The sequence below is a fragment of the Cibotium barometz genome, chromosome 20 (genome assembly GCF_041138505.1).
Source record: "Cibotium barometz isolate CiBa-2024 chromosome 20, ASM4113850v1, whole genome shotgun sequence".
NCBI classification, from domain to species: domain Eukaryota; kingdom Viridiplantae; phylum Streptophyta; class Polypodiopsida; order Cyatheales; family Cibotiaceae; genus Cibotium; species Cibotium barometz.
This window is the reverse complement of record NC_141065.1, coordinates 52,757,400-52,783,111: the sequence shown is the minus strand read 5'-3', so window position 1 is coordinate 52,783,111 and position 25,712 is coordinate 52,757,400. Positions and strand designations below refer to the sequence as shown.

Genomic DNA, 25,712 nt, shown 5'->3' with positions numbered 1-25,712 from the left:
AAAGCTTCGAACTTCTCACAAGGAAGCGCCTTTGTGAAAAGATCGGCGAGGTTGTCCTGTGTTGGCACATAGGCCAAGCTGATCTCTCCTGCCTGAGAGTCTCTCCCTGACATAGTGATAATGCACCTCAATGTGCTTTGTGCGAGCATGAAAAACTGGGTTTCTCGCAACTGCCAATGCACTCTGACTGTCAGTGAAGATAGAGGTGGCAGACTCCTGTCCAACACCCAAGTCAGCCATAAGCCGTCTGAGCCACACACACTCAACCGTAGCTGTGAAAGCTGCCCTGTACTCAGCTTCACAACTAGAAGTGGCCACAGTAGGTTGCTTCTTGCTCAACCAAGATATGCATGAGCTAGCGAGCATGAAACAAAAACCACTTGTGGAAACTCTTGTGTCATAGCAACCAGCCCAATCTGAGTTCGAAAAACATGTAAATCTGGCGACAACGATCCCCCCTTGGGATAAAACAACCCAACATGTATGGTCCCACTCAAGTAGCGAAAGATGCGTTTAACTGCCTTCCAATGCTGAGACCCGGGGCTATGCATAAACCTGCTCACCTATGAGACTGCAAACTGAATGTCCGGCCTCGTAATGCATACATAAATGAGGCAACCAACAGCTGTCTGATAGAGTGTGACATCAAAGTGATCTCCAGCATCATGAAGACTCAACTTTAAACCTGTCTCCATTGGAGTAGCAATAGGCTTGCAGTCTTCAAGGCCAAATCTCCGCAACAATGTCTCAATATACTTTGTCTGAAACAAAGCAATACCTCCATCACACTGCTTAAATTGTATCCCCAAATAATGATGCAAATGCCCCAAATCTGACATCTCAAAAGAGGCATTCAAATCAGCCTTAAAATCAGCAATATGACTCTCATTTGGTCCTGTGAGTAGCATGTCATCGACATAGAGAGCAATGATTAGATGTACACCATCCACACGTTTAACATACAAAGTGCTTTCTGTTGTGGACTATTCTGAAACCCATGTGCAGTCAAATATGCATGTATTTTTTCATACCAACAAGCTCGTGGAGCTTGCTTTAAATCATATAAAGCCTTTTTCAACCTGCACACTTTGTTTTCCTGCCCTCTTTGAACAAAACCACGAGGCTGCGATACATACACCTCCTCATGCAAATCTCCATTCAAGAACGCAGTCTTTATGTCCAACTGATATACATTCCAACCATTATGAGCTGCCAATGCACAAATGCTACGAATGGTAGTCATACGACAAGTGGGAGCAAAGGTCTCATCAAAATCAATGCCCTTTTCTTGAGCATAACCCTTTGCAACAAGTCTAGCCTTATAGCGATCAACACTGCCATCTGGCTTTCGTTTCAACTTAAAAACCCACTTACATCCAATGGCCTTTTTACCAATAGGCAAATCACACAAAGACCATGTACCATTCTTGATTATAGCATCATATTCACTTTGCATTGCAGCCAACCAATTTTCTGATTTTTGTGCCTCATCAAATGAAAGAGGTTCTTCCTCTTCACACATACTAGACACAGCCAAAGCATAACAATCTGATGCATAAGAGGCATGCTGAAAACCTGAACGAGTACGACTAGTCATAGGTGCATCAATCTTACTATCACGCAAGGTTTGTACCAGCCATTTAGGCATACCTCTAGCCTGCTCATTTTCAGCCCTATCCTCATGAATTACATCCTGTAAATCTGCATCAGAAATAGGCTGATCTATGATATCGTTTGAAATCTGCATAGGCTGAATATTTACCTCATTAGGACTTACATTTGAATTCCCACCTGTAAATAGAGGCAACAATGTATTAAATACATCCCGTGAGCTCACACCTGTCTCTTTGGTACATGATAACAAAGGCTGCACAGCATCTTCCACAAAAACAACATCTCGACTAATCAAGATACGCTTTGACTGCGGGGATGATACAATCTGTAACCCTTGCTCTCAGCACTGTAGCCAACAAAAATGCATTTGACAGCCTTATCATCCAATTTTCTGCATTGTTGCACAGGCACTAAAGCATAGGCCAAGCAACCAAAGACACGCAAGTGACAAATAGAAGGCTTCCTGCCATGCCAAGCTTCGTATGTAGTAATAGACTGCAAGGCCTTAGTGGGGAGTTAGTGGGACACCTGTTGAGTACATATGCAGCACACATGACAGCCTCAAGCCAAAACGCATGTGGCAAAGCTTGGCTCTTGACCATACATCATGCCATCTCCATAAGTGACCTGTTCTTCCTCTCAGCAACACCATTTTGCTAAGGGGTATACGGCACTGTACATTGGTGTTTTATCCCACGACTAGCCAGAAATGCATCAAACTCTTTAAACATGTACTCCCCCCCTCGATCAGAACGGAGGGTGCCCACAGTACGATTGGATACATTTTCAACCATAAGAAAAAACTGTTTGAAGCACAAAAACACTTCGGACTTTGCCTTCAGTGGATATACCCATGCATGCCTTGAGTAATCATCAATGAAAGTCACGAAGTACAAGTGTTTACCAAATGACAGAGTTTGCATAGGCCCACATACATCACTATGTACAAGCTGCAATTTGCGAGTGGCCCGCACAGAACCATCCTTTGGAAACGCAGAACACTGCATTTTGCCCAAAATACAGCCTTCACAAACATGTTTCAATGGTGCCTCAAGAGGGGGCAATGAAGCAACCATATCAAATTTCTGCAAACACAACAAACTAGCAAACTAGCAAAGTTCAGATGACCAAATTTCTGCAAACGCAGCAAACTAACAAAGTTCAGATGACCAAAACGAGCATGCCATAGTTTTGCATCTGAAACTGCATTTGTTGAATCTTCCACACACTTGTCATAAGAATTGAGCCTATACAGCCCACGAAACAAGGTGCCAGATGCAATAATCGTATCACCAGATGTCAAATCATGAACAGTACATCTGTCATCCACAAATTTGACTACAAATCCAAGTCTAGCAAGCGCAGAGACAGACAATAGATTCTTCTTTATCCCTGGCACATATAAAGCATCTGAAAGTGTGAAAGCGCTACCATTTGCAGCAGTAAGCATAATTTTACCAATGCCCTTCACTGGGTAAGAAGCATTATTGGCACATGTAACAGTATTCCCATTAGGGACAGCCTCAAGAGAAGTGAACATATCACGATGCGAGGTAATGTGCTTTGTAGCACCACTGTCAAAATACCATACATGAGAGTCAACAGAAACTGCCAAACATGCATCATGTGCAGATGGGTCATACTGGCAATACACGCTAAACGCCCATTCTGTATCCTGCACAACATTTGCAGAATCTGCATTTGTAGAAGCATCCGCTATTGTGGCTGCATTTGACTCTTTCTTCTTTGCCTCTTTAGCCTTTAGCTTAGGGAAATTCTTAATGACATGATCATTTGCCTTACAATAGTTGCACCTGGTCTTTTTCTTGCCTTTATCAAGAGCCTTCTCAGACTTATTGTTGCTACCTGTGGAAGGAGAAGAAGTTGCAGACCTACTAATAGGAGAAGAAACAGTGGAAGGGGCTGCCTTACCACTTCTTCTCTGCTGTTGGGCAGCAATAAATGCTTGATCAACTGCACGCTGCCTGGCCCTATTTTGCCTGGACTGCGCTTCTTGCAAGAGTTTGTTGACTAAAGTATCATACTTGACAGCATCAGGTCTGTCCTCATTAAGAAGTCTCCACGTGGAAGCAAAAGTCTGATATGTCTCAGGTAAAGCATCAAGAACAGTTTGCACAAGAGAATGATCAGGAATAATCTCACCTGTAGAAATCAACTATTCTTTGAGATCTTTAATCTCAGCAAGAAAAACATTCATGTCATCATCTTCTTGCATAATCTTCAATTCTAGCTCTTTACACAGGTAAGCGATTTTTGCCTCGTTACGACCTGCATACAAACCAGCTAGAATATCCCAAGCCTGCTTTGCTGTTTTAGCTGAACGAATATGTGGGGTGATGTTACGTTTGATAGAAAGTGCAATCAAGGCATGAGCCTGTGCATCTTTACCATCCCAACGAGCTTGTTCAGCAGTGGGTAAAACAGCAACAACAGTAGAGCTGCTAGAACCTGCAACATCCTCAACAGATCCTACATCCACAGAACCTGGACGTACATCCATACCCTGCACAATGTTCCACACTCCTTTTGCAACCAAAACATGCTGCATCATGTATGCCCAAAGTGGGTAGTTGCTGTCTCCATCTAATTTGTCATCAGCAGAGATAACATGCGAAATACATCATTGCTGTTATCAGCCATGGCCACTGACTGAAACTGATGCAAAAGCTACCTGTAATGAAGCAAACACTAAACAGAAACCAACTCGTGCTATGTAGCACGGTCCACAATAGAGTACGTATGCCCGTTTTGCAGAAAACTGCATTGTCAAAATTTTTTGCAGAAAATGACGAAAACACCTGTGCAGAACTTGAAATGCAAAAACGGAGCCCGAAACGACCTCAGATGCAAATTCTGAGAACGCATTGCCCTACGAGCTTATTTGCAGAGTGTAGGGACCTGCAAGCGCTAGTGAAAACTCACCTCAATCGGAGAACGTGAGTCAGAGGGTGCTGACGGCGTAGCCCTGGAAGCCGATGCCTGCTCTGATACAAATTGTTGGAATTAGGATTGCAGGAAAGCACACAAAGCTTGGAGAAGAAGAAGCAAGAATGCACACAACACAAAGTGTATTAGATTGTGTCAATGTACAAAGATAAGTTAGCCCTAGAATGATGGGCATATATACAAGCCGAGGGAAAAAACCTCCTAAAGAGGGAAAAAGTGCCCCGGCGGTCCTAAGTGTGTTCACACACATCACTACCTATATATATATGGCAACAGTTATATGCTGCGTTTCAGACCAACTAATAACCAGTCCATATAGCAGCCTCATTATGATGCATTTTTTCCCTATTGACAGTCCATACAAGTCAGCGTTTTTCATTAAAAAATTCCTTATTGTAACCAGTTTATAATCATTATATTGCTCTCATGAGGTGTTCCTTGCTATGACAAGTATACAATTAATGTTTTCTTCATCATGAGGACCCACTATGTTATGCGGGAGATGACATGAATTTGCAACTGCAACAGTGACCCTATGTTTTCTAAAGTTATCAACAAGGGGGATTCTACAAAGATTTGAAGCATCGAGGAATTCATCATCATTAACAATATGTGCAGTACCTTGGTTCTTTGGTAAGAGATTCAATGGATCAATCTTTCTTTCAATGTTTTTCTTCCTTAAAGGAGGGGATTAGGGATGCACCAATAGGTTCTTCAATCTATGATGCTGAGACCACCACTTGTTCTACATCCTATGATTCCTTGATGGAGCGATCAAATCTTTCAGCATTGATGCATGTCAAGGCATATGTGTTCGGCATCGACATTCACATCTTCATCAAACACATCCACATCCACATCTGAGTGCTTTGTACATCCACATCCACATCTGAGTGCTTTGTACATCCACATCTGAGTGCTTTGCCATGTCCCATGTGCCTAAAAGGATGAACCAAGCTTCCATTGCTTGGAAACGATGCCGCAAAAGGATCTTCACTGACATAGATAGGGATTCTTCCTACGTTTTTAGTTTTTATTTATGTTTCGATCTAGGGTCTCTGGCCCGGGTTGTCCCCCAAAAATCTAAGTATTTTTGGAGTTGTTGTAATGCCTTGATGCTATAAAAGACAAAGATGTATTCTCATCCCATTCATTTGCATTCGGGTCACCTTCACTCTGGGGAGGGGGGATTATCTGAGCCTCACTAGTGTGGGCTATGTCTAGGTTATTTTGGTGTTGTGAACACCTGGTAGGACACAGGTAGAACCAGGGGGAGTCAGGCGCTTCAGGGGAGTTCGGACATGTGTGGACCACGACTATTTTGAGCCAGATAGGGTTCCTATATCCCCGATGGTTGGGTGGAGAGTTTCCCTATTCGCTTCTAGCACGTTCATGGAGGTCTCATGGTTGATCTCACACTGGTATCAGAGCAAGTTCATCCATCCTTTGCCTTCCTCTACATAGGAAGCTCTCCTAACCACTATCCCTCGTTTCCTATATCCGATGGTTGGGTGGAGAGTTTCCCTATTCTCTTCTAGCACGTTCATGGAGGTCTCATGGTTGATCTCACACTGGTATCAGAGCAGGTTCATCCATCCTTTGCTTTCCTCTACATAGGAAGCTCTCCTAACCACTGTCCCTCGTTTCCTATATCCGATGGTTGGGTGGAGAGTTTCCCTATTCTCTTCTAGCACGTTCATGGAGGTCTCATGGTTGATCTCACACTGGTATCAGAGCAGGTTCATCCATCCTTTGCTTTCCTCTACATAGGAAGCTCTCCTAACCACTGTCCCTCGTCGTCTTGTTCGCATCAAATCATGGGAGAATAGGTTGCACACATCAAGCAGGCATATAATAGCCATACCATATGGCTATTTTCAACAGTCAAACAATGAGCAACAAGTAGTCGAGGAGGCATATAACAAGAGAACCACCGGCGCTTAACACAAGCAACAAACAAGAAACCTCAGAAGATTTTGAGCACCCCGAGGGTCAGCGGCATGGCGGTCATCCATCTTTGGATACTAATATAGCTGATTTGGATGCGGGTGATCATGGATTTGTGGATTTACATGCACATACTTTATTAGAATCAAGCACACAGCATATTGAGAAAAGTTTACTTGTTCTTTCTCAAAGTTTACAGACCATGCAAGAGACTCTTAAGCAGTTGGTCGCTAGTTTAGGATTTTGAGGTGTCCCGATTTGATACTCTAGGGGCATCTACTCCTAGGGGGTCAACTCAAGACACCAAAACACCTAGGAATCAGGAAGTGGTAGCTATGCTCACAAGAGCATGAAGCCTCCTGTGTTCCACGGAGAAGAGAAGGAGCATAATAAAGATGCAGTGAACACTTTTTTTACAAAAGTGGACAGACTTGCACCTTTTGAAGTGTTCTCCTAATGCCGTTCGCATGCTCAAGGCAAGTATTATGCTTGAGGGAAAGGCCTAAAAGTGGTGGATGAGTCTCGGCGATAGAAGCGATCGACCTACGACATGGGTTGCTTTTGAGGCACTCTTTCTTGGAAAGAATTCTCACCTGAGAATGAGAAGGATTGCAATTGGGATACTTGGGACAATTGTAAGATGGAAGGTATTATGTTGACCCAATATATTTCTAAGTATCACAAGATAATTCTCAAGCTCAAAGGTTTGGATGATTTTCATAAAGTACGAGGTTTTTTGCATGGTCTAGATAATGAATATTATACTAAGGCTAAAACTCAATATCCTAAAACTTTAGAAGAGGCCATTAACAGTGCACAAATAATCGATGATAATATTGAGAAGAAATGCACGGTCAAGACACCTTGGGTTGGAGCATCCAACTTCTATATTTCTAAGGGGAACAAACGGAAGGGGGCCAAACAAGGTAATGATGTGGTTAAGAAGGCTAAGGGGCCAAGGGCTCCCTTGTCTCCACAAGATTATAAGAGAGCTAAAAAGGAAAAATTATGTTTTATTTATATGGCTACTGATCAAGATAAACAGAATTATATGGTTGCTGATCACGAAAAATTATATGGCAAAGATGTCGATAAGGGCAGTAGTAAGGCAGTGCACACAATGCAAGTCTTGCCACTTAAAGCTTCTTAAAACTTTTTTGAAGAGTTCGGATGCACGGACACATCAACGAACGAAGAGTTCATGTCATGAGATTGATGATGGGACTACACATAACTTTTTGAATTATCACTTGGTTAAAAAATTAAAACTGACACAAAGCCCTAGTGATCATAAATACATGGTATCTCTTGCTAATTGGCATGATAAGCATGTATGGGACACCGCGGTTAAGCAAGTACCACTCAATATATCAGGGACATGAAATGCACTTAGATTTTCAGGTTATGCATATTACGAGAGCTGATGTTATTTTGAGTCATGAATGGTTGTTTCATTTAGGACCATCTCTTTCTCGTAGTTATCTAGATAATACTTTTGATATTGAGGTCAATGGTAAACAAGTTCATTTGCAAGGTGAACTTGATGTGCCCCCATGTCCACTCATTTGTTATGCAGAAGTGGATTGCCTTGTACATGCTCATGAAATAGAAAATCTCCTTTTGTGTTACATGTCTCCTTCAGTTTTGTCTCATGATGATGCTAGTGGTGGTGATTTTAATTCCAGTTTGAGTATCGAATCTCTCAATTCTGTCATATGTGAACAACATGTTAGTGCTATGTAATAATGAACAAACTAAAGGTTTCCTAAGCTCACTCAATAAGTTTCTAATTCTTTGCATAGTCTTTTTCTTAAATTTCATGGTGTTTCCAAGTGAGTTGCCGTCTGGTTTGCCCCATGAGCGCAATGTCTAGCATGCCATTGAAGTGCTCAAGGGTGCTAAACTAGGATGTAAGCCTCCGTAAAGGCTTAGCGCTAGTGAAGCCAGTGAGGTAGAGCGCCAGCTTGCTGACTACCTCGCCAGGGGCTTCATTAGGCTTAGGAATTCACCATGCGCATCACCAATTTTATTGGTGAAGAAGAAATATAGGTCTATGCGTTTATGTGTGGACTATCGTGCTTTGAATGCAATCACAATAAAGAATAAGTATCCGTTACCGCGAGTTGATGAGCTTTGTGATCAATTGCAAGGTGCGCAATACTTTAGCAAGATTGACTTAAAAGTTATTGCCTAGGTATTGTGGAGCTTTCACAATACTTAAGTGTGTAGATGAAGCTGCCTACAAGTTAGCTCTACCAAAACATTCTAAGACTCACCTAGTTTTTCATGTTAGTCTCATGCAGAAATGACTAGGCGAAGATGCCAATGTGGTGGATACATGTGTTCTTGTAGATTTAACTGAGCCTCCGGTGTTACCACATGAGCCAGAGCGCATCTTGGATTTTAAAGAGAGACAAACTTGTCATAGAATTAGATAACTGTGTCTAGTTAAGTGGAAGGATAGACCGGAAGAAGGTTCAACTTGGGAGGAGGTTAGTATTGTAAAGACTCGATATCCTATCTTTGTTTTCGAGGATGAAAACTCTTCCAAAAAGGGGTAGTGTCAGGACACGTGTAGGACTAGGGGGAGTCAGGCAGTTCAAGGGAGTTCGGGATGACCATGGTTATTTTAGTTGGCTAGGGTTCCTATATCCAGCGGCGGTTGGGTGGAGAGTTGCCCTATTCTCTTCTAGCAGGTTCATGGAGGTCTCATGGCCGATCTCAGAACACCCTCTTAGGTGTGAATACCCCTTATTAAGGGTCATGTCAAAAGATAAACATGGTGTGAGTATAATACAATCATTGTGTTCATGAGTTCTATTGCATCTCTCTCTCTCTCTCTTTTCCATATCTATGTCTATGCTTCTCTCCACCTCTTCTTCCACTCCCTCGCTCCCTCCCTCCTGTGCATGGCCATGTTTCCAACTGTTAGTTAAGATGTTGAAGAAGCAGGTCAAAAGGTCGGGTTTTGTAAATTGTGGTAGCTTTTTCTATTAGTGATAACACATTGAGAACAAATAATGTATACAAATAATCCCGAGTCTGTCGGACTTTGAGACTGGTCCAAATGCCCGATCAATGTGAAACTATTTTACGTTGACCAGTACCGCAGCAGTCCCGACTACACAGTGAGTGAAATATCTGGCAGGAGGACGCGCGCATGGGCAATCGCCATAGACAGAGACGCCATGCTAGAAAGATCTGTTAACAAGCGGGTAGCATCGCTATAGCCGGAAGAGATCCAAGAAATCTTTGCTATTTTACGAAGTCACAATAGCTCATGTGGCGATGGCGTTCAGCCCTTAGAAGTGAGCCTCGCGTTCATGGCGACGTCTGCGGGGCTTCACCACACGTGCCCGATTTGTGCGGGCCATGGACCTATAGATCGATGAGTCTTTGAAGCGTGCTCACTTCCGCCATCGCCAGCAAAGGCCCTACCACCATTAAAGCATCTCGCTGGGTACGAATCTTTGTCTTCCTTTGCTTCCCTTATCGCCATTATTTATCAGTTTTGCTTTTTCTGCCAGTTCGTATTCCGCCCGTCTTTCCAATCAATCATTCCTTGGAATATGCGAGCAATGGTGCCAGATTCGCTACCGTTTCTCGTCCGCATATTCCCTGCCGAGCTCATGGTTACAGGTCCCAGGAGTAAGCGCACTCTGACAGTTACAGGCTTAGGGTTTCATTTGCCAAGCTGGGCTTCATCCGCTCCCAAAGTAGGGTTTCAGGGAAAAGCTAGGTTTTGGATTAGTTTCTTTCCCTTGGGGGTGAGAAGGGTAAAAAGGTTTTTTCCCATTCGTCCTAGGGTTTCACTTGGTGACTGCATCATCATGCCGTTTTCTTTTCTCACATGGCCTACCAAGTCCGCACTCTCTATGCATATATAATTCTGGCTTAACTGCCGGTTTCACGTTGCAGATTCCTCCAGTGCCCATGTTGCCATCATCTTAACTTCCCGTATGAAATAATACATACCCTTCCCATCTTGTGCATGCTTTATCGTACTCATCACAGCCATCTGCAACTCATAATCTCTTGTTTTGCTTAAATTACGATCTGTCTTTATATGTTACTCCATTGCATCACATGACTTCTCCTTTGCAGAAAAAGAGAGGTCTTATCTCCAAAGTGCCCTGTGTTGTAACACAATTTATCATGGCTATCAAGGATTTGTCCGCTGCTGGAGGGCATTCAACGCTTGCACTGTCATCACCCAGGGTAAGATTCTTTTCAAACATCCGGATCTGCCCATGCTACATGCACAGTGTACTTGCCTTTGATCTTCGTCCCCATGTGCTTAACACAGGTAGTCATCCAAACTCAAAAGGTGCTCAGCAAACAAGCTGAGAAGATCGTCAAGCATGCCGACAAACATGAAAATTTTCTGAACAAGGTATGCTCTCGTGCTTGCTCATCACCATGCATTGATGATCAATTTATCAGATCGGTGGTGCTTATTGGGTCTGTCTCTCCTACACAGGTCACCTATTGTCTGGGGGTTCTGTCTTTTGGGCTGTTTTGCTACCTTCTGGGCTCCAGTAAGACCATTACCAACCTATGTCCATATCTGATTGCCGTTTTTTCTCTCTTATCGTGACTTTTGATGTATGAGGAAATTTAGAATTTGCATCAAATTGCAGGCCCTCAAGACATTCCTCGGCTTTACTGCTTATTCTTCATCTTTGTTGCACCCCTTAGATGGATTTATTACCGCATCAAAAAATGGCATTATTACTTACTGGTGAGCCTAATATCCGTTTTTGGTTCTGAGCAAGACCTTCGATGCTACCCCTACACCCTTGCTTCATCTACTAAAGTCCTATATTTTGTTCCTTGAACAGGATTTTTGTTACTATGCCAATGCAATATTTGTGTCCATGCTTCTGTTTTTTCCAAACAACAAGAGGTTGTTCATGCTGTGCTTTTCCTTCTCTGAGGTACGAAATAAAACCAGTGCCCACAAGTTGCCTGACAGTAGTGCTTAATTGAGGACTTGACCTCATTCAAAAACATTGGGCAGGGACCCCTAGCCTGGGCCTTGATTGTCTGGAGGTGTAGTCTAGTATTCAGCTCCATCGATAAAATTATCAGCGTCCTGATTCATCTCCTACCTGGTATGTAAATTCCATGTCATGTTGGCACCTCTTACTTTGTGGCGATTAACTTCCTGGTCTGTTTTATGAAGAGATGAAGGATGTTCTAATGGGCAATACCTGCCTCTACAATTGTGCCAGGGACCGTCTTCTTCATCCTAAGATGGTGGGATACGAGCACCTTCCCTTCTCACTCAATCGAAGAAACAGGGCCCTGGCCTGTATGGCCTGTGGTAAATAGCATCCCTACCCTGTGGATGTGGCTATTTTTTGTGCCTCTGATGGTGTATTGCATCTGGCAAGTTCTCTATTTTCTCGTGGTGGAAGGCTTAAGGCGGCAAAGGATTCTGGGTGACCCTGAGATTATGACATCATACAGGTTTCTGACTCTCTGAGCCAATGTGCTTGCATCGTTGCACCTTTGCTTAATGCATCCATTGCTAGCGTTGGTGAGGGTGAGTTATCAAGTTAGTTATTTATCTTGTTTTTGGCTGGTGGCATAGGGAGCTGAAGCGCAAGGCGGAACGCGCTAACAATTTATGGTGGTGGCTGAGTGGTCTACTTGGTGCTGAGAATCGTGTATACATGTATGCAATCATCCAAGCAGCATTCACCATTGTGACTTTGGCTCTGACTGTCCCCATGTTTAAATCGTATCGCCTACACATTGGATTTGAGATTTTCAAGCTTTCAGCGACTGTATGGAATGGAGGAAAATTTGTGTTTGAGGTTATGCCTCGCCAAGCTGCCAAGAGGAAGGCAAAGAGCGGGACAAATGATGGTCCAGCGGTGAAAGCTGGCATGGCTCTTTCTTCATCAAAACATACTTCAGATACACAGGACATGGGTACAAGTGCAGAAGGTGTCGCATCCTTTGCAAACGTCGTTTTTGACAACTTTAGGACTGATAAGAAAGCAGTGTGTGCCCTTTGCAGAAGACCAAGCCAAGAAACTTTGATCAGATCTATTGAGGAACGAGGATATGATAGATTAGGGAGTAAGTGTGGAGATGATGCTGCAACTTTTCGACTGCTGAGATCGACGGTTGGTAATCACCAGATATTGCCACGGAGAGAAGTGGTATGCACCACAGGACACAATTCTGCAGCAAGGGGTTTGGAGTGGAGTGGACAGGTGGCCTGTGCAGGTTGATATGAGAAGACAGGTATCGCTTGGGAAAATATATGGAGTCCTGTTTTGGAACAAGTCAGTACCTTGCTTGCAACAGGCTTGCAATGTTTGAGCATACCATCTTCAACTTTCCTGACCATACATCAGGGATTCATGTAGGGAAATTTTGTACAGGGATAGGTGTTTGATTGGTCATTATTTGGGAAATAGAGTCTTGTAAAGGTATATCAGCCCATTGTTTGATGAAAGTCCACCAAAGATATCTGCCCTAAGAGCTAGTTGTCATCAGGATTTATAGTGAGATATCTGATGTGTAAAATTGAAGACGTGTGTCCATTTGGTTATGATATATGGCAAGAGCCTTCGCAACCCCCTTGTCCACCAAAGATACGTGCTCTAAGAGCTAGTTGTCATCAGGATTTATTGTAAGATATCTGATTTATAGAGTTGAGGAAGTGAATTCCAAGTTTAGCAGGCGTGTCAATTGTGTTTTATTCAACTTGGATATGGCAGTTCCATGGATTAGGGCTGCCAATGTGTGCATTTGGTTATGATATGGGAAACCTTGGCAAGAGCCTTCAAAAACCCTATTACTTTCTGATGTCTACACGTTACGTCAGTCGTGGAGAGCTTATTCTGTCTCTGTACGCCGTTCTATACGAATACCTTTTACACCCTTGATATTTTGTGGTTTAATGCAGCTGATCCTTACTCTTTCATAGGGTAGAGAGGGGCTAAAGTAGGATACACCGAAAGCTTGTTTTTTTAACGTGGACAAACGTATCTTTTTGGCTCGTAAGCGTAACAATTTCCTTTGATGTATACAACTCTACGTTAGGAAAGTTGCGAATTCTACTATTGTAAATATCTTGCATGCGTGATTCTCTCGTGCGCTTGACGTACGGTTGTGGTGCAACCGCTTGCCGTGCAGAGTTGCTTGATGCCGCACTTCACTCTCGCGTGTAGAGAGCTGCTCCATGCTGCGATTCTCTTGCACTTGTCATTACATTGAGGTGAATCCTCCTCCGATAGCTGGTACAACTTATACCCAGAGTGGCGTAGGCTGATAACAATACAACGCCTAACCTTTCAAGAAAGAGGGAAGCGAGGAGCAGGAGATGCAAAAGAAGACGAGTCTATTACCCTAATTTTGATTCCCCATCACTTCCATACATGCTAGATTAGAGTTACAAGAGAACATGCTCACACGACTTTCTCATGCTATGTCCTTAATGTACAAGACTTAAGAGCGCTTTTAAGATGGGAATACAGTGTAAGTAAAAATGTCCATTGTATAGCATGTGGACATTGTCAATGAAGAACCAATATAAGGCTTTTACAATACTTCATCTTTTCCAGTGGGGGCTTCTCATGTTATTACAAAGTGCAAGGTGTGAGTATCTGAAGATTGCTTATTACAATGCCAAATGATGAAAATTATAATATGAGTAAATGTTACGTGCATCCCACACTTGGATGCCACTTGGACATATCTGTATAGCAGGTGCAAGACCTGAAGTGGTAACTGGTCCCTTGTGAGCCCTAGTTCGAGACGAGTTAGCCAAGGTTTCACTTTAAGCGTCCAAGGTCATGTGTACAAGTTGTGTACATGGTCTTGTTCATGTGTGCGTGGCCCGCACATGGAGTAGTGCCAGTCTGTACACTGAGTCACCCTTTGGAACAATATAGAGGTGTATCGGGCTCTACTTGGAATACCAATCATAGGTTTAGAAGTCTTCTAGCATACATACTTTGGTATGTGGGTAGGTAGGCAAAAGGAGAACCTTGTGGACCATCCCCAAAAAGGACCTTGCCTACAAGGAGGATAGCTTTTGTGGGCCACCCTTGACACAAGGAGGCTCCATAGCCAAGCACAACAACTCCCAGAAGGGCTTGGCATCAAGTTTGCTAGGCCTAGAAGGCATGGCCACTAAGGCAGCCAACCCAAGGGAAGCTTAGGCCATAGTCGGGCCAATTCCAGGGTAGCTAGGCCCAGACCTTTAGCAGCCCAGATAGTCGGCAAGTAGAAGCATCAAGTTGGGCAACAGCTTGACGCCAGGTGCAGACATTATCTTAGGGATCCAGTGGTTTCACAAGTTTATCCCCGACATTGACTGGGAGGGGCAGCACACGTTCTGGATTACTCGAAATGTGTCCAAGGTTTTCGTGATCATTAATTGTGAATAGAGGATACCTAACTTGCTGGTCATTAGACATATCCAGGCTAAATGAGAGAGAGATTCAAAAAGGTGCACAGTGTGCAGTGATCTATGTTCAGCCAGATGGTTACTAGCGCTTCTGAGAAGTACTGTAACATGCAGCGGAATTATGTGTGGATGTAGAATCCTCTCACACAAAGTCTCACACCACCTTATTTATCCTGAGTTTCGTGAGTCTTTAGCAATCCACTTTATAACTTCACACTTTAAGAGATAAGAGAGAGAGAGAGAGAGAGAGAGAGCTTTGTACACCTTATTGGGTTCCAAATTACCCACTGAAGGCCCCTCTCCTATTTCTAGGAGTACTTGCTTTATTACTTTGAAGTGAATGATTGACTTGGGACTGCAGATAAGACAAACACAAGACCTTCAGAAGAGTCGGGTTGAACTATACATGGTTGTAGAAGCACTAATGATGTCCAATCTCAAGGCCAATCCACTCTTCCAAGCGGCTGTAAAAGAAGGCTACAAACTGTGGCTGAGAGATGGGATGCTTTGGGACTATTCTAGGCTGTGAATATGCAATATGAATGAGCGTACATGCTGCGTTTACCTTCACCCAGAACGATGAAGCAAACGATGAAGTGTATGAATGTTGAAATCTGCTGTAGGGCTAGGAAACACAAGGGTGTTGAAGCGATTCTTCCCTTTGCTGATGAGGCTACGTTTTATGTTGATGTATGCTTCTATGCTCCAAGCAATGATGATCCAAGAGGATGAATGCTGAATCGCTTATGCTTGAATGCTGAGATGAATGATGAGATGCAAGCGATTGCTATTTATATAAGCATGGGTGGCTAGTTGGCTAGCTATAGAGCTGGTCGACTGTAGCATTAAATGCTACATGACTTGCTCATGAGATACATGTTGAAATAATATGATAAAAATGCTAAAATAATGCTAATAAATATGGTAAAAGTGTTGAATAAATTTTTAAGGCTTTTGCAATAGTTTACATGCACATGGGGATGAATGCTATGCAAATGCAGACCATGATTTGATGCAAGCAGTAAGGCTTCTACTAGCTCTACATTCGATTGGAACCATGCTTCCAATGATGAAGAAGGATTTTCTCAGGCTCAATGACTTCTTCTTTGTTAACCACATCTGGCTACTGTTCATTTGAAACATCAAAAACTTCTAGTCCAACAAATGGCTCTAGTCCAACAAATGGCTTTAGCAAAGAAACATGGAAAACTTCATGCATCATCCAACTATTAGGCAACTGCAACTTTATAGAGACATCACTTAACTTCTTAACTATAGGAAAAGGTCCAAAACTATAGAAAGAAATCTTGGGACAACGTTTGCCCACTTGTTTCCATCTCTATTTCATGATATGCAAATAGACCCTATCCCCTTCCTTGAAGTGGACATCTCGTCTAGACTTATTTGCCTATTTGGCCAGGCTCATAATTGAGGGCCAAACTATATTGAGTACCAAACTTTGCGAAATCGACATACTGATCGTTCATGCTATCCAAGTGTTTAACTTGAGAATGGTAGACTCCTCCATGGCCTAGATGCTTGTCTTTCTACTAAGAGCATCTGCACTAGGTTATGCTGACTAGGGATGTACTTGATCATTCGGACTCCTTCTAGCCTACCGATCATTCCACTAGGCACTTGGCATTCTTGGGAACCACTTAAGTGCTTGGTGGTCTGTGTTGACTATGAAAACTCGTCCATAAAGAAGAGGTTTCAAATGTTTGAGTACTAATTGCTTTTCTAGCTTGCCCTTGAAAGTCTTTGAAAGACGATAGGGAAACTTGCTAGGAGGTTCTATCCCAGGGAACAAATCGATATGATGATCCTTAGGACGAGAGGGGGGGAGGCTGGGTGGGAGGATGCCCCTAAGCAGAATGTCTTGATGTCGAGAAACGGGATTTTCCAAACTGAGGGATTAAAGAAGAAGATGAGACAACTATTATCGATGAGATACAAGCGCTGTCTGAGCACGAACATAAATCACTGCTCCTCTTGCTTCCTTGCGGGTAGCTCGTCGGGCTGGAGATGAGAAATCATAGGAATGCCAAGAATGCTTATATCCCCGTCGCAAATCATGATAGGCTTAGGCAAACCTTTACAAATAGTAAAAGTGTCCTACCCCCAATTGGGAATGGTTTCATACTGGCAAAACCACTGGATTCCTAAGATCATGTCACACCCCAAAAGAGGCAAGTCAATGAAATCTCGCTAGAATGAGGCCTTTTGAACTTGAAAAGGAAAATGTTGTGCCTTTTGAGGGATGTGGGTTCAGAGACCAAGTGTAAAACCATCTACTTCCAAATGATAGGGCCCTAATGTACAACTCCTTTTGGTAGAAGCCAATTGGGGAGATATGGCTTCCTTAGAAATGCACATGTCAAAGAAGACTACAAACTTGGCAGACCCATAAGCTCGGATTAGGCTTTTTTGTGTGGTTGTAGCCTCACCCTCCTGCTTAGCATCAAACACCATGGATGGCATGGGATGCATAGAAGGTAAGAGTTGAACCGCATTGGCGCAAGCGGTGCTAGAGGAGCAAGAGATACTATGGAAACTGTTGGCAGAAGGATCTTTGGAGGCTTGCTCCGCTTGCCATTTCTAACAATCCTTCTTACCATGCCTAATGGTATGACAATAAAAACATCGATTTTCTGACTACTAGTACTTCCTTTGATCCTTTGGAGGAAGATATCCTCCAGTGATGCCTGCTTTAGCCTTTTCCTTGAGGGTTTTCTTAGGCTTGGATTCCTTACCCCTTGAACTACAGCTAGAACTATTATCTATCTTAGCGTCTTTGGAAGACGGAGTTCCCTTCCCCAGTTGGGTTTTGCCTCTGTTCATTCTCATTTCTTCATTTTGAGCGAGAGTCAAAGCTCGGTCATATGTGAGGGGTTCAAAGTAGCAAAATGTGTACCGGATGTTAGGATCGAATCCACGAATGAATTGATCCATCTTGGCCCGCTTAGATAACCCTAATTGCCATGCTAAAGTGATAACCTTGCCAAAAAATTGAAGCACGGGTGACCCGTTCTGTTTGAGTCCATAGAAATCATCTGCTAGGTTGGTCAAATACTGGGAAGGGGATATTTGGTCTTTAGGTCATGGAAAAAGGTATCCCAGTGAAAAGTTGTGACACCTGTGGTATGGTATGGGGTCTCCACACAAATGTGCAATGATTGTGGTTTGGGGATTATAAAAATGTGAGTTTTTAATTTTGATCTTTTAGTCCCAATATGGAAAAATTGCATGCTTTTTCAATAATGTGTCTTCACTTCACATATGATCACCCAACCACAGGAGGTGACAAACACCACTAAATGTTTGAAGTACAAAATTTCCTTGTGTACATGCCATCACATTAATAGATAACCATCAATACTAAATGTTTACAACTCACCACACAAAACTTGTCACTTCACAAATAATGGCTAGAACTCATCATGTTAGAAATAAGTGTAATTTGTCACTTCACAAATAATGGTTAAAACTCGTCACTCAGAAATAAGAATGGTTAAAATTGTCAAGTCACAAACAATGTTAAACTTCATCAGTGCTCGAAAAAAATGTTTTTTTCAACCATGTAAAATGAAGACAATGTTATGAATAAACTAGGATTTAGCCCTCAAAATTGTACATATGCTAGGATGTATAGCTAAAATACCCCAAAAATTGATCGGGAAAACAAGGGCAATGCAAAACTATAATCGTGAATTTGAAATTGCAGTTAGGAAATTTACACTACAAACCAAGTTATGTGAGCACTGCTTGTCATGACACAATACATATTATCGAGGAATAAATAAATATGTTTAGGGCATAATAAAATGCCAAATAGTTCCTTGTGAATTAGCTAGCTTATGGGATTGATGCTGGTTTGATAAGACAAGGTTGATCAAGCATGAAGATAACATCCCTAACGGAGAGAGTTGGATGAATAAATGTAAACATAGTACATATACTTGCATGCAAGAAATGGTTTGTTCTCCACCTCTCTCCTTTGAAAATATTGACACGTTCAGTAAGGTTCAACCTTAATGTGCACATCATAGCAATTCTTTGTTATCAAGAAAAAAATCACATGAATCCTTGCTAATAATGTTTTCTCTTCCACTAGTGTTGCATTCATAGTATGAAGATGACATCCCTAATGGAGAGAGTTGGATGAATAAATGTAAACATAGTACATTTACTTGCATGCAAGAAATGGTTTGTTCTCCACCTCTCTCCTTTGAAAATATTGACACGTTCAGTAAGGTTCAACCTTAATGTGCACATTATAGCAATTCTTTGTTATCAAGAAAAAAATCACATGAATCCTTGCTAATAATGTTTTCTCTTCCACTAGTGTTGCATTCATAGTATTGACGGGGCTACAACAAACCTTTTCTCAGCTTCTTTTGATATCCTATGCCTCCACTTTTTGCTTCTCTTGCTCTACTAGAAGATGGAAGGGAATGGTCACTATGTCTTGCTTGCATGACACTTTGTCGTTTTATTTCCAAAGAAAATGGTGATAATGATGCAGTTTTCAAGTTGAACCATGCTTGATTAAGACTTTCTAACTCCTCTTTTATAACATTAGTACCAAGATCAACAAGCCATTTGGATGGCAACTTTGGTGGATGCTTGAAAGTTTGTCCACACCCCATGTATGCTCTATATCATGATTACAAAACCACATCCATTGAGATATTTGCTTTCCATATCATATGTTCTTTCTGACTAGAAAGAAGGGGACACTAGTCTTGGTGGTGACCTACTCTCCACTCGTTGAGAAATGTGGTGCCAAACAGCACAAGGAAAAGGTAGGGAGCGAGTTGAGTAGCCAAGAAAATGCAAAGCATAGCATGAGCCACTTGAGCAAAGGGATATCTCCCACATTGATGTACAAGCCCAAGGGTGTACCTTCTCAAATAAAAGGGGGCCATTTCAAGCAATGAAATAATATCACTTGCACACATATCAAGCCTCTAAGTTATGAGTACAAGTCTTAATCTTGTAACCTAATTGTGTTTGAGTCTATTGCATATACTTATCATCACGAGTAAACTTAGATTACACCCACCTTAGATTAATTCACTCTAATTACATTAGTTTAGTGTAGGATTAGTATTGAATCACCTTGCTTATGCACATGATATCCATGGATTTTAACATGGTATCAGAGCCTAAACTAAACTAATTACATTAATTTAGTGTAGGATTAGTATTGAATCACCTTGCTTATGCACATGATATCCATGGATTTCAACATGGTATCAGATCCTTTCCTATCCCCACATCACTAATCTTAACTCACATTAGTACAATTACTTCATTAATGATCTAATCACTCACTAATCTTCATCTTATCAAATTTCTCCTCTTTGTGGCCAACATTGACTTGCTAATTTTTTCCTTAATCTCTCAAGAATTTGCAAAACCATTTAAGACACCTCTCCTCCTCAAGGTGTCCATTCTCACTGGTGCAATCAATCACTTTCATCTCGTAAATCGCCCGCAATCACCGTTTTTCTTTTGACATTTGCGCCATTAGCTGCTTGTTCTTTGAATTAGGGAAATCCCCTTTAGGAGATTTTTAGCAACCATAAGAGGAGTCCAGAGTTCAAATCCTAACCCAAATAGTCCACTACATGACCCGAGAGGAGGAAAAAACCATTTGATCTTTTTTTGACGATTTGTGCCTTTCTGCATGGATTGAGCTTGATATTTTGAGTGTGCCTTATCTAGTCATGAAGGGAAACACTCTCATAAGAAAATCCCCTTCAATGCTTAACTCCACAAGCTCAATTGAAGCCTCCAATAATCAATCCTACTAATTATAATGTTTAAGCACTAATCACTATCATTAGTACAACATTAGCAAAAATTGGGCTTAATGTTAAAATTGGATAATTGGAGCATCAATTTACTATTGGAAGTTATTTCTTGCATCAAAATCTATCGCACCCATTTTCATTGCTCAATTTGAGTACTTTTTATGGCATTTAGTGCATTTCTAGCTGCATTTCTAGCATATAGTTTGCATTTTAGTCATTTTTCATAAGCTTGAAATCATCCTTACAAGAAAACCTAGAGCACATCGCCAATCTTGTACAAGATTAGACACTGCCAATGAAGCAAAACGCAAGCTCATTGGTAAGACCTTCTTAAGTGGCAAACATTTTACATTTCAAAGCGTCATTTGAAGAAGGGTTAAATCTTTGGGAAAATCATCATGGAAAAATATATGTGCATAAGAATAAAACGCAAAGAAAAGGTGCATTAAACACTATCATGAGCATGCTCAAAGCACAAGTGCATGAGATGACCATAGCGCACATCATGGCATCCACACTAAAAGCATAAAAGGAAGCATCAAGTGGAAACAAGATGAACCACGTCCACACTAGAGGAGCTATCAAAGGGTGAAGAGTCAAGACAAAGAGCAAAGACCAAGTGCCAAATAGCATCCAACAATGAAAAGAAGAAAAAGGACACGTCATCGACATGAAGAACAAAGGAAGCAACAAGGGATCTTTATCCAGCAAAAGCAAGGAGATCTCGCACCAATAGTAGCACTAAGCAACATCAAGCTACCAACCACTACTCTAACCTAAATCATATGTTGTAAAGGTCACCAAATGCATAGGCAAAAATTAATTTGTTATGTATATTTACCTAACCACACCTGAGAGTAGCCAGCCGAGCACCCAGGGGGGGTAATGATTGTCATAACCCTACTCTTAGAAGAGACCTGTAGGCCTCAAAGATAGGTTAACTCGCTATCAAGGGGGGGACCTCACTCTTAGAGATGACCTCTAGGCCTCAAAGATAGGTCAAGTCACCATCAAGGGGAGGGTAAAAATATGTTGTAAAACCTCGCATCCAACTGCCTTGAGTAGCCCAAAGATTTGGCACCAAGGGGGGGGGGTGTTGAGAAATGTGGTGCTAAAGAGAATAAGGAAAAGGTAGGGAGTGAGTTGAGTAGCCAAGAGAGTGAAAAGCATAGCATGAAGCAACATGAGCAAAGGGATATATCCTACATTAATGTACAAGCCCAAGGGTGTGAAAAGATGCAGGGGGGAAGAGAGCTTGAGCTCTTACAACAAGCACACACACACACTCACAAAACCCTAACAGAGAACACACAAGGTGAGAGGCTGAAAATCTTCTTCTTCTTCACTCAACACACCATATACAAAGATAAGAGTACATAATATGAAAAGGTACTCAACCAAATACATACTATGGTTCTCTATAGTGTGAACCCAACTAAATGAGCTGGTGCTATAACTATGCTAGTCTCTAGAATGGCTGTCACACAGCCTATCATCCCACTGGCCGCATATCACCCATTATCTCACCAACCATGCCAGTGGTGTAAGTGTGGGGCCTATCTCCCAGGCAGGTCATCAGTGTCCACCGCCTCACTAGATGAGCTCGATATCTCAACACTCCCCCTCGAGCTCAACTCCATCTCATGTACACCAAGCGAAGCCCTGAATCTACGGAGCTTCTTTGTACTACCCAATGCTTTGGTGAAGATGTCAGCCACCTGATCCTGTGTGCTGACATAAACAAGATCAACATCTCCTGCCAAAACCTTCTCTCTGACAAAATGGTAGTGGACCTCTATATACTTCGTGCGAGCATGAAAAACTAGGTTCCTGACCAACTGTATAATACTGCTAATGTTGTCACAGAAAATGACAACTTGTCTATCCACCACTGATAGACCCAAATTTGCAAGTAGCTTTCTCAACCAAGCTACCTCACATGCTGCCATAGCAGCACCTCTGTACTCGGCCTCTGTAGTACTGGATAGAGTAACCGTAGGCTGATGCTCCAAGTCACAAGCACTCCCCAAAGAAAACATGAAGCCACTAGTAGATCTCCTATGTGAGATACTACGAGCCCAATCACCATCTGTGTACCCATGTACACATATCTCTGTCCCAGTTTTATAAAATAGTCCACAATGCAAAGTAGACCTCACATACCTCAGTATGCGTCTCAATGCATCCAAATGCAGCTTTTGAGGAACCTGCATAAACTGACTCACTAACCCAACAACATAGCTCAAATTTGGCCTGGTGATCGTCATGTAGATCAAGCTTCCGACTATGCACCTATACATAGTAGGATCCTCCAAAATCTCTCGTGAATCTGCACTCAACTTGCCATTCTGATCCAATGGCACTGAGATAGGCTTATAGCCTGTCATACCATACTTGGACATGTCCAAGCCATACTGTCTCTGCAGTAATCCAGTACCATGTGGTGACCTAATCACCTCAATGCCCAAGAAATATCTGAGCTCCCCCAGATCCTTCATCTCAAACTTTTGTCTAAGCAAGATCTTTACATCAAAGATCTCTACATCATGGTCCCCCGTAATGAGATCAGGACATAGATGACAACAAGCACAACCCCTTTATCACTGTGTCTCACATACAGCGAGAAATCTGCATTGGCTACATGAAAGCCAATAGTGACAAGATATTTAGAAATCTGCATTGGCTACATGAAAGCCAATAGTGACAAGATATTCAGAAATCTTGTTAGACCATGCTCTTGGTGCTTGTTTTAAGCCATACAAGGCTTTCTTCAACCTGCAAACATGCTCGGGGTGACTCAAATCCTCATAACCAGTGGCTGCAACATATACACCTCTTCCTACAAATCCCCATGCAAGAATGCATTCTTTACATCCATCTACTGATGTAAAGACCATTGCTTTGACGCAGCCACTGCTATCACAACTCTCACTGTTGCCATCTTGGCAACTAGGCTGAAAGTTTCCTCATAATCAATGCCATATGTCTGCGCATATCCTTTGGCTACCAATCTAGCCTTGTACTACCTGCTTATGCTTCCATATCCTTTGGCTACCAATCTAGCCTTGTACTACCTGCTTATGCTTCCATCACTGTTATGTTTTACTTTGTACATTGCTTTGACGCAGCCACTGCTATCACAACTCTCACTGTTGCCATCTTGGCAACTAGGCTGAAAGTTTCCTCATAATCAATGCCATATGTCTGCGCATATTGTTTGGCTACCAATCTAGCATTGCACTACTTGCTTATGCTTCCATCACTGTTATGTTTTACTTTGTACACCCACTGGCATCCAATGGCTTTCTTGCCTTCAGGCAATTGCGCTAAATCCCAAGTCTCATTTCCATATAGTGGAAGTATTTCTGCCCTCTCCTTCATAGACCAACCCGTCAAGCGGCATGCTTTCCTCATCCATGCAAGGCACAACCGCTTAATATGTTGGAAAGCCGACTAATCGGATCCACCCATCCGTAGGATGGTGCCATTGAGGCATTTCATCCTCCCACTTTCCACCCTACTCACGCGTCAATTTGTTTTCTAATTAATCCTACCACACTGTTTGACATAAATAAACATGTTCCTTAATTAAGGCCCTTTTCGCAAGGTTTGTTAAAATAGCCTTTTTCCACAGTACAATAATGCTAAAGACAAGATTTATAAAAAAAGTTTATACATGAATCAATTCCATACAAGCCAAACCGGCTCTCTTATTCTTTTCCTTTATACTACCGATGATCTAGAATTCGGCCTTCCAGTCTCTACATGCTGGGCAAAACCCTACGGGACCATACACCTCATTGTCGACCGCTTGCGAGGACTCAAGCCGGCCTGTCGCCCTCTGAGGATCCGTCGCTCGATCCTCCCACCCCTCAGAGGGATGTCTACGCACACTGGGGTGGGCTAATTCAATGCACTAGCCTAGGCCCTCAGAACTAGGCAGCATCATAATCACTCGCCGCCTCAATCGGCGAACCTCATTCTCCCAATGGTATGAGGGATACCATGGGCCAACTCCAGGCCTTACTAACATCTCCGCCGTCCAGCTATACAAGCACAAGAACGAGGCAGTGTCAAGGCAGGGAGAGTTGTACCTGTACCTTAATTTAACCAAGATAACAATCCATTTACTCCACTAAACCATAGGACTAGAACCCATGTTACCTTCTTGAGAAAACAATCCTTTTCACAAAGATTTTAGCATTTCAACTTGAGATTGTGATAAGACATTCTTTATTAAGGCATATGCTGTTGTTTAAAAGAATACAAACTTTAACTAGTAAACCAATCAAATAGATTACTATTAACAATTAATAGAGAAGCCAGGGCTATACCTCAACCCCTAAGAATGATATATAATTAAAAAACATAATATGTATATACCTTATAAAAATTTATCGTTTATCGTTGCCTTTGCTTGTTAACAAGAGCTTTAGAACTTGAACTTGACATATGAGAATAGAGTCTTCTAATACCTTCTCTTACGATTGAAATTATCCGATCATCCCCAAGCTTTATCTCCTCTTACTCGTACTGTGACTTTTCTCTCTTTCGAAGGTCTATGGCAAAATAGCCTTCTCTTGCAGGGCTTGAGGCTACTTGCTGCCTTTGTACAGTTTTTCTTGTGTAGAGTCCCTGACAAAATCAGCAATATTTTTTGGCCATAACTCTCTGATAAAAACTTAAAATATGGTCGTATAACCAGTCAATCGAAAGGCATCTAGTCTACAAGCCATCGTGGGTAGAATAGGCAAAGACGTCTGTATATAGCCGCAAACGTGTCATCTTTAGAAATGTGTTGCTTTTTCACATTTTTAGTATGCATGGACTCTAAATATATAGAAGTACTCTAAATATGACCTCTTATTATCTAAATTCAAATTTCTATTTTTGGAGATACTTATCTCTTAATAGAACTGTTCTTGTCTTCTTAT

General features: G+C 42.1%; 1 protein-coding gene across 4 annotated transcripts; it reads left to right on the top strand.

Moving 5' to 3' along the window:
• The first annotated feature begins 9,575 nt into the window (after nucleotides 1-9,575).
• LOC147628014 (glycerophosphocholine acyltransferase 1-like) lies at nucleotides 9,576-13,223 on the top strand. 4 transcript variants are annotated; one of them, XM_086814985.1, is made up of 9 exons: nucleotides 9,576-9,988; nucleotides 10,633-10,746; nucleotides 10,835-10,921; nucleotides 11,009-11,066; nucleotides 11,169-11,269; nucleotides 11,370-11,465; nucleotides 11,549-11,642; nucleotides 11,763-12,000; nucleotides 12,125-13,223. In XM_086814985.1, exons 2-9 carry the CDS (start codon nucleotides 10,684-10,686, stop codon nucleotides 12,771-12,773), a joined length of 1,386 nt encoding a protein of 461 aa, XP_086671111.1. In that variant the 5' UTR covers nucleotides 9,576-9,988; nucleotides 10,633-10,683; the 3' UTR covers nucleotides 12,774-13,223. The 4 variants fall into 4 exon arrangements, with proteins under 4 accessions (XP_086671111.1, XP_086671113.1, XP_086671112.1 ...); XM_086814987.1 differs by lacking the exon at nucleotides 9,576-9,988 and adding an exon at nucleotides 10,064-10,176; XM_086814986.1 differs by lacking the exon at nucleotides 9,576-9,988 and adding an exon at nucleotides 10,172-10,485.
• Nucleotides 13,224-25,712: the final 12,489 nt, after the last annotated feature.

Excerpts from the sequence above, each read along its gene's own strand:
- LOC147628014 (XM_086814984.1), top strand. The coding sequence starts at position 10,615 with ATGACTTCTCCTTTGCAGAAAAAGAGAGGTCTTATCTCCAAAGTGCCC. Across the intron at positions 10,922-11,008 it reads ATGAAAATTTTCTGAACAAG|GTCACCTATTGTCTGGGGGT; the intron begins GTATGCTCTCGT and ends TCTCCTACACAG. Across the intron at positions 11,270-11,369 it reads AATGGCATTATTACTTACTG|GATTTTTGTTACTATGCCAA; the intron begins GTGAGCCTAATA and ends TTCCTTGAACAG.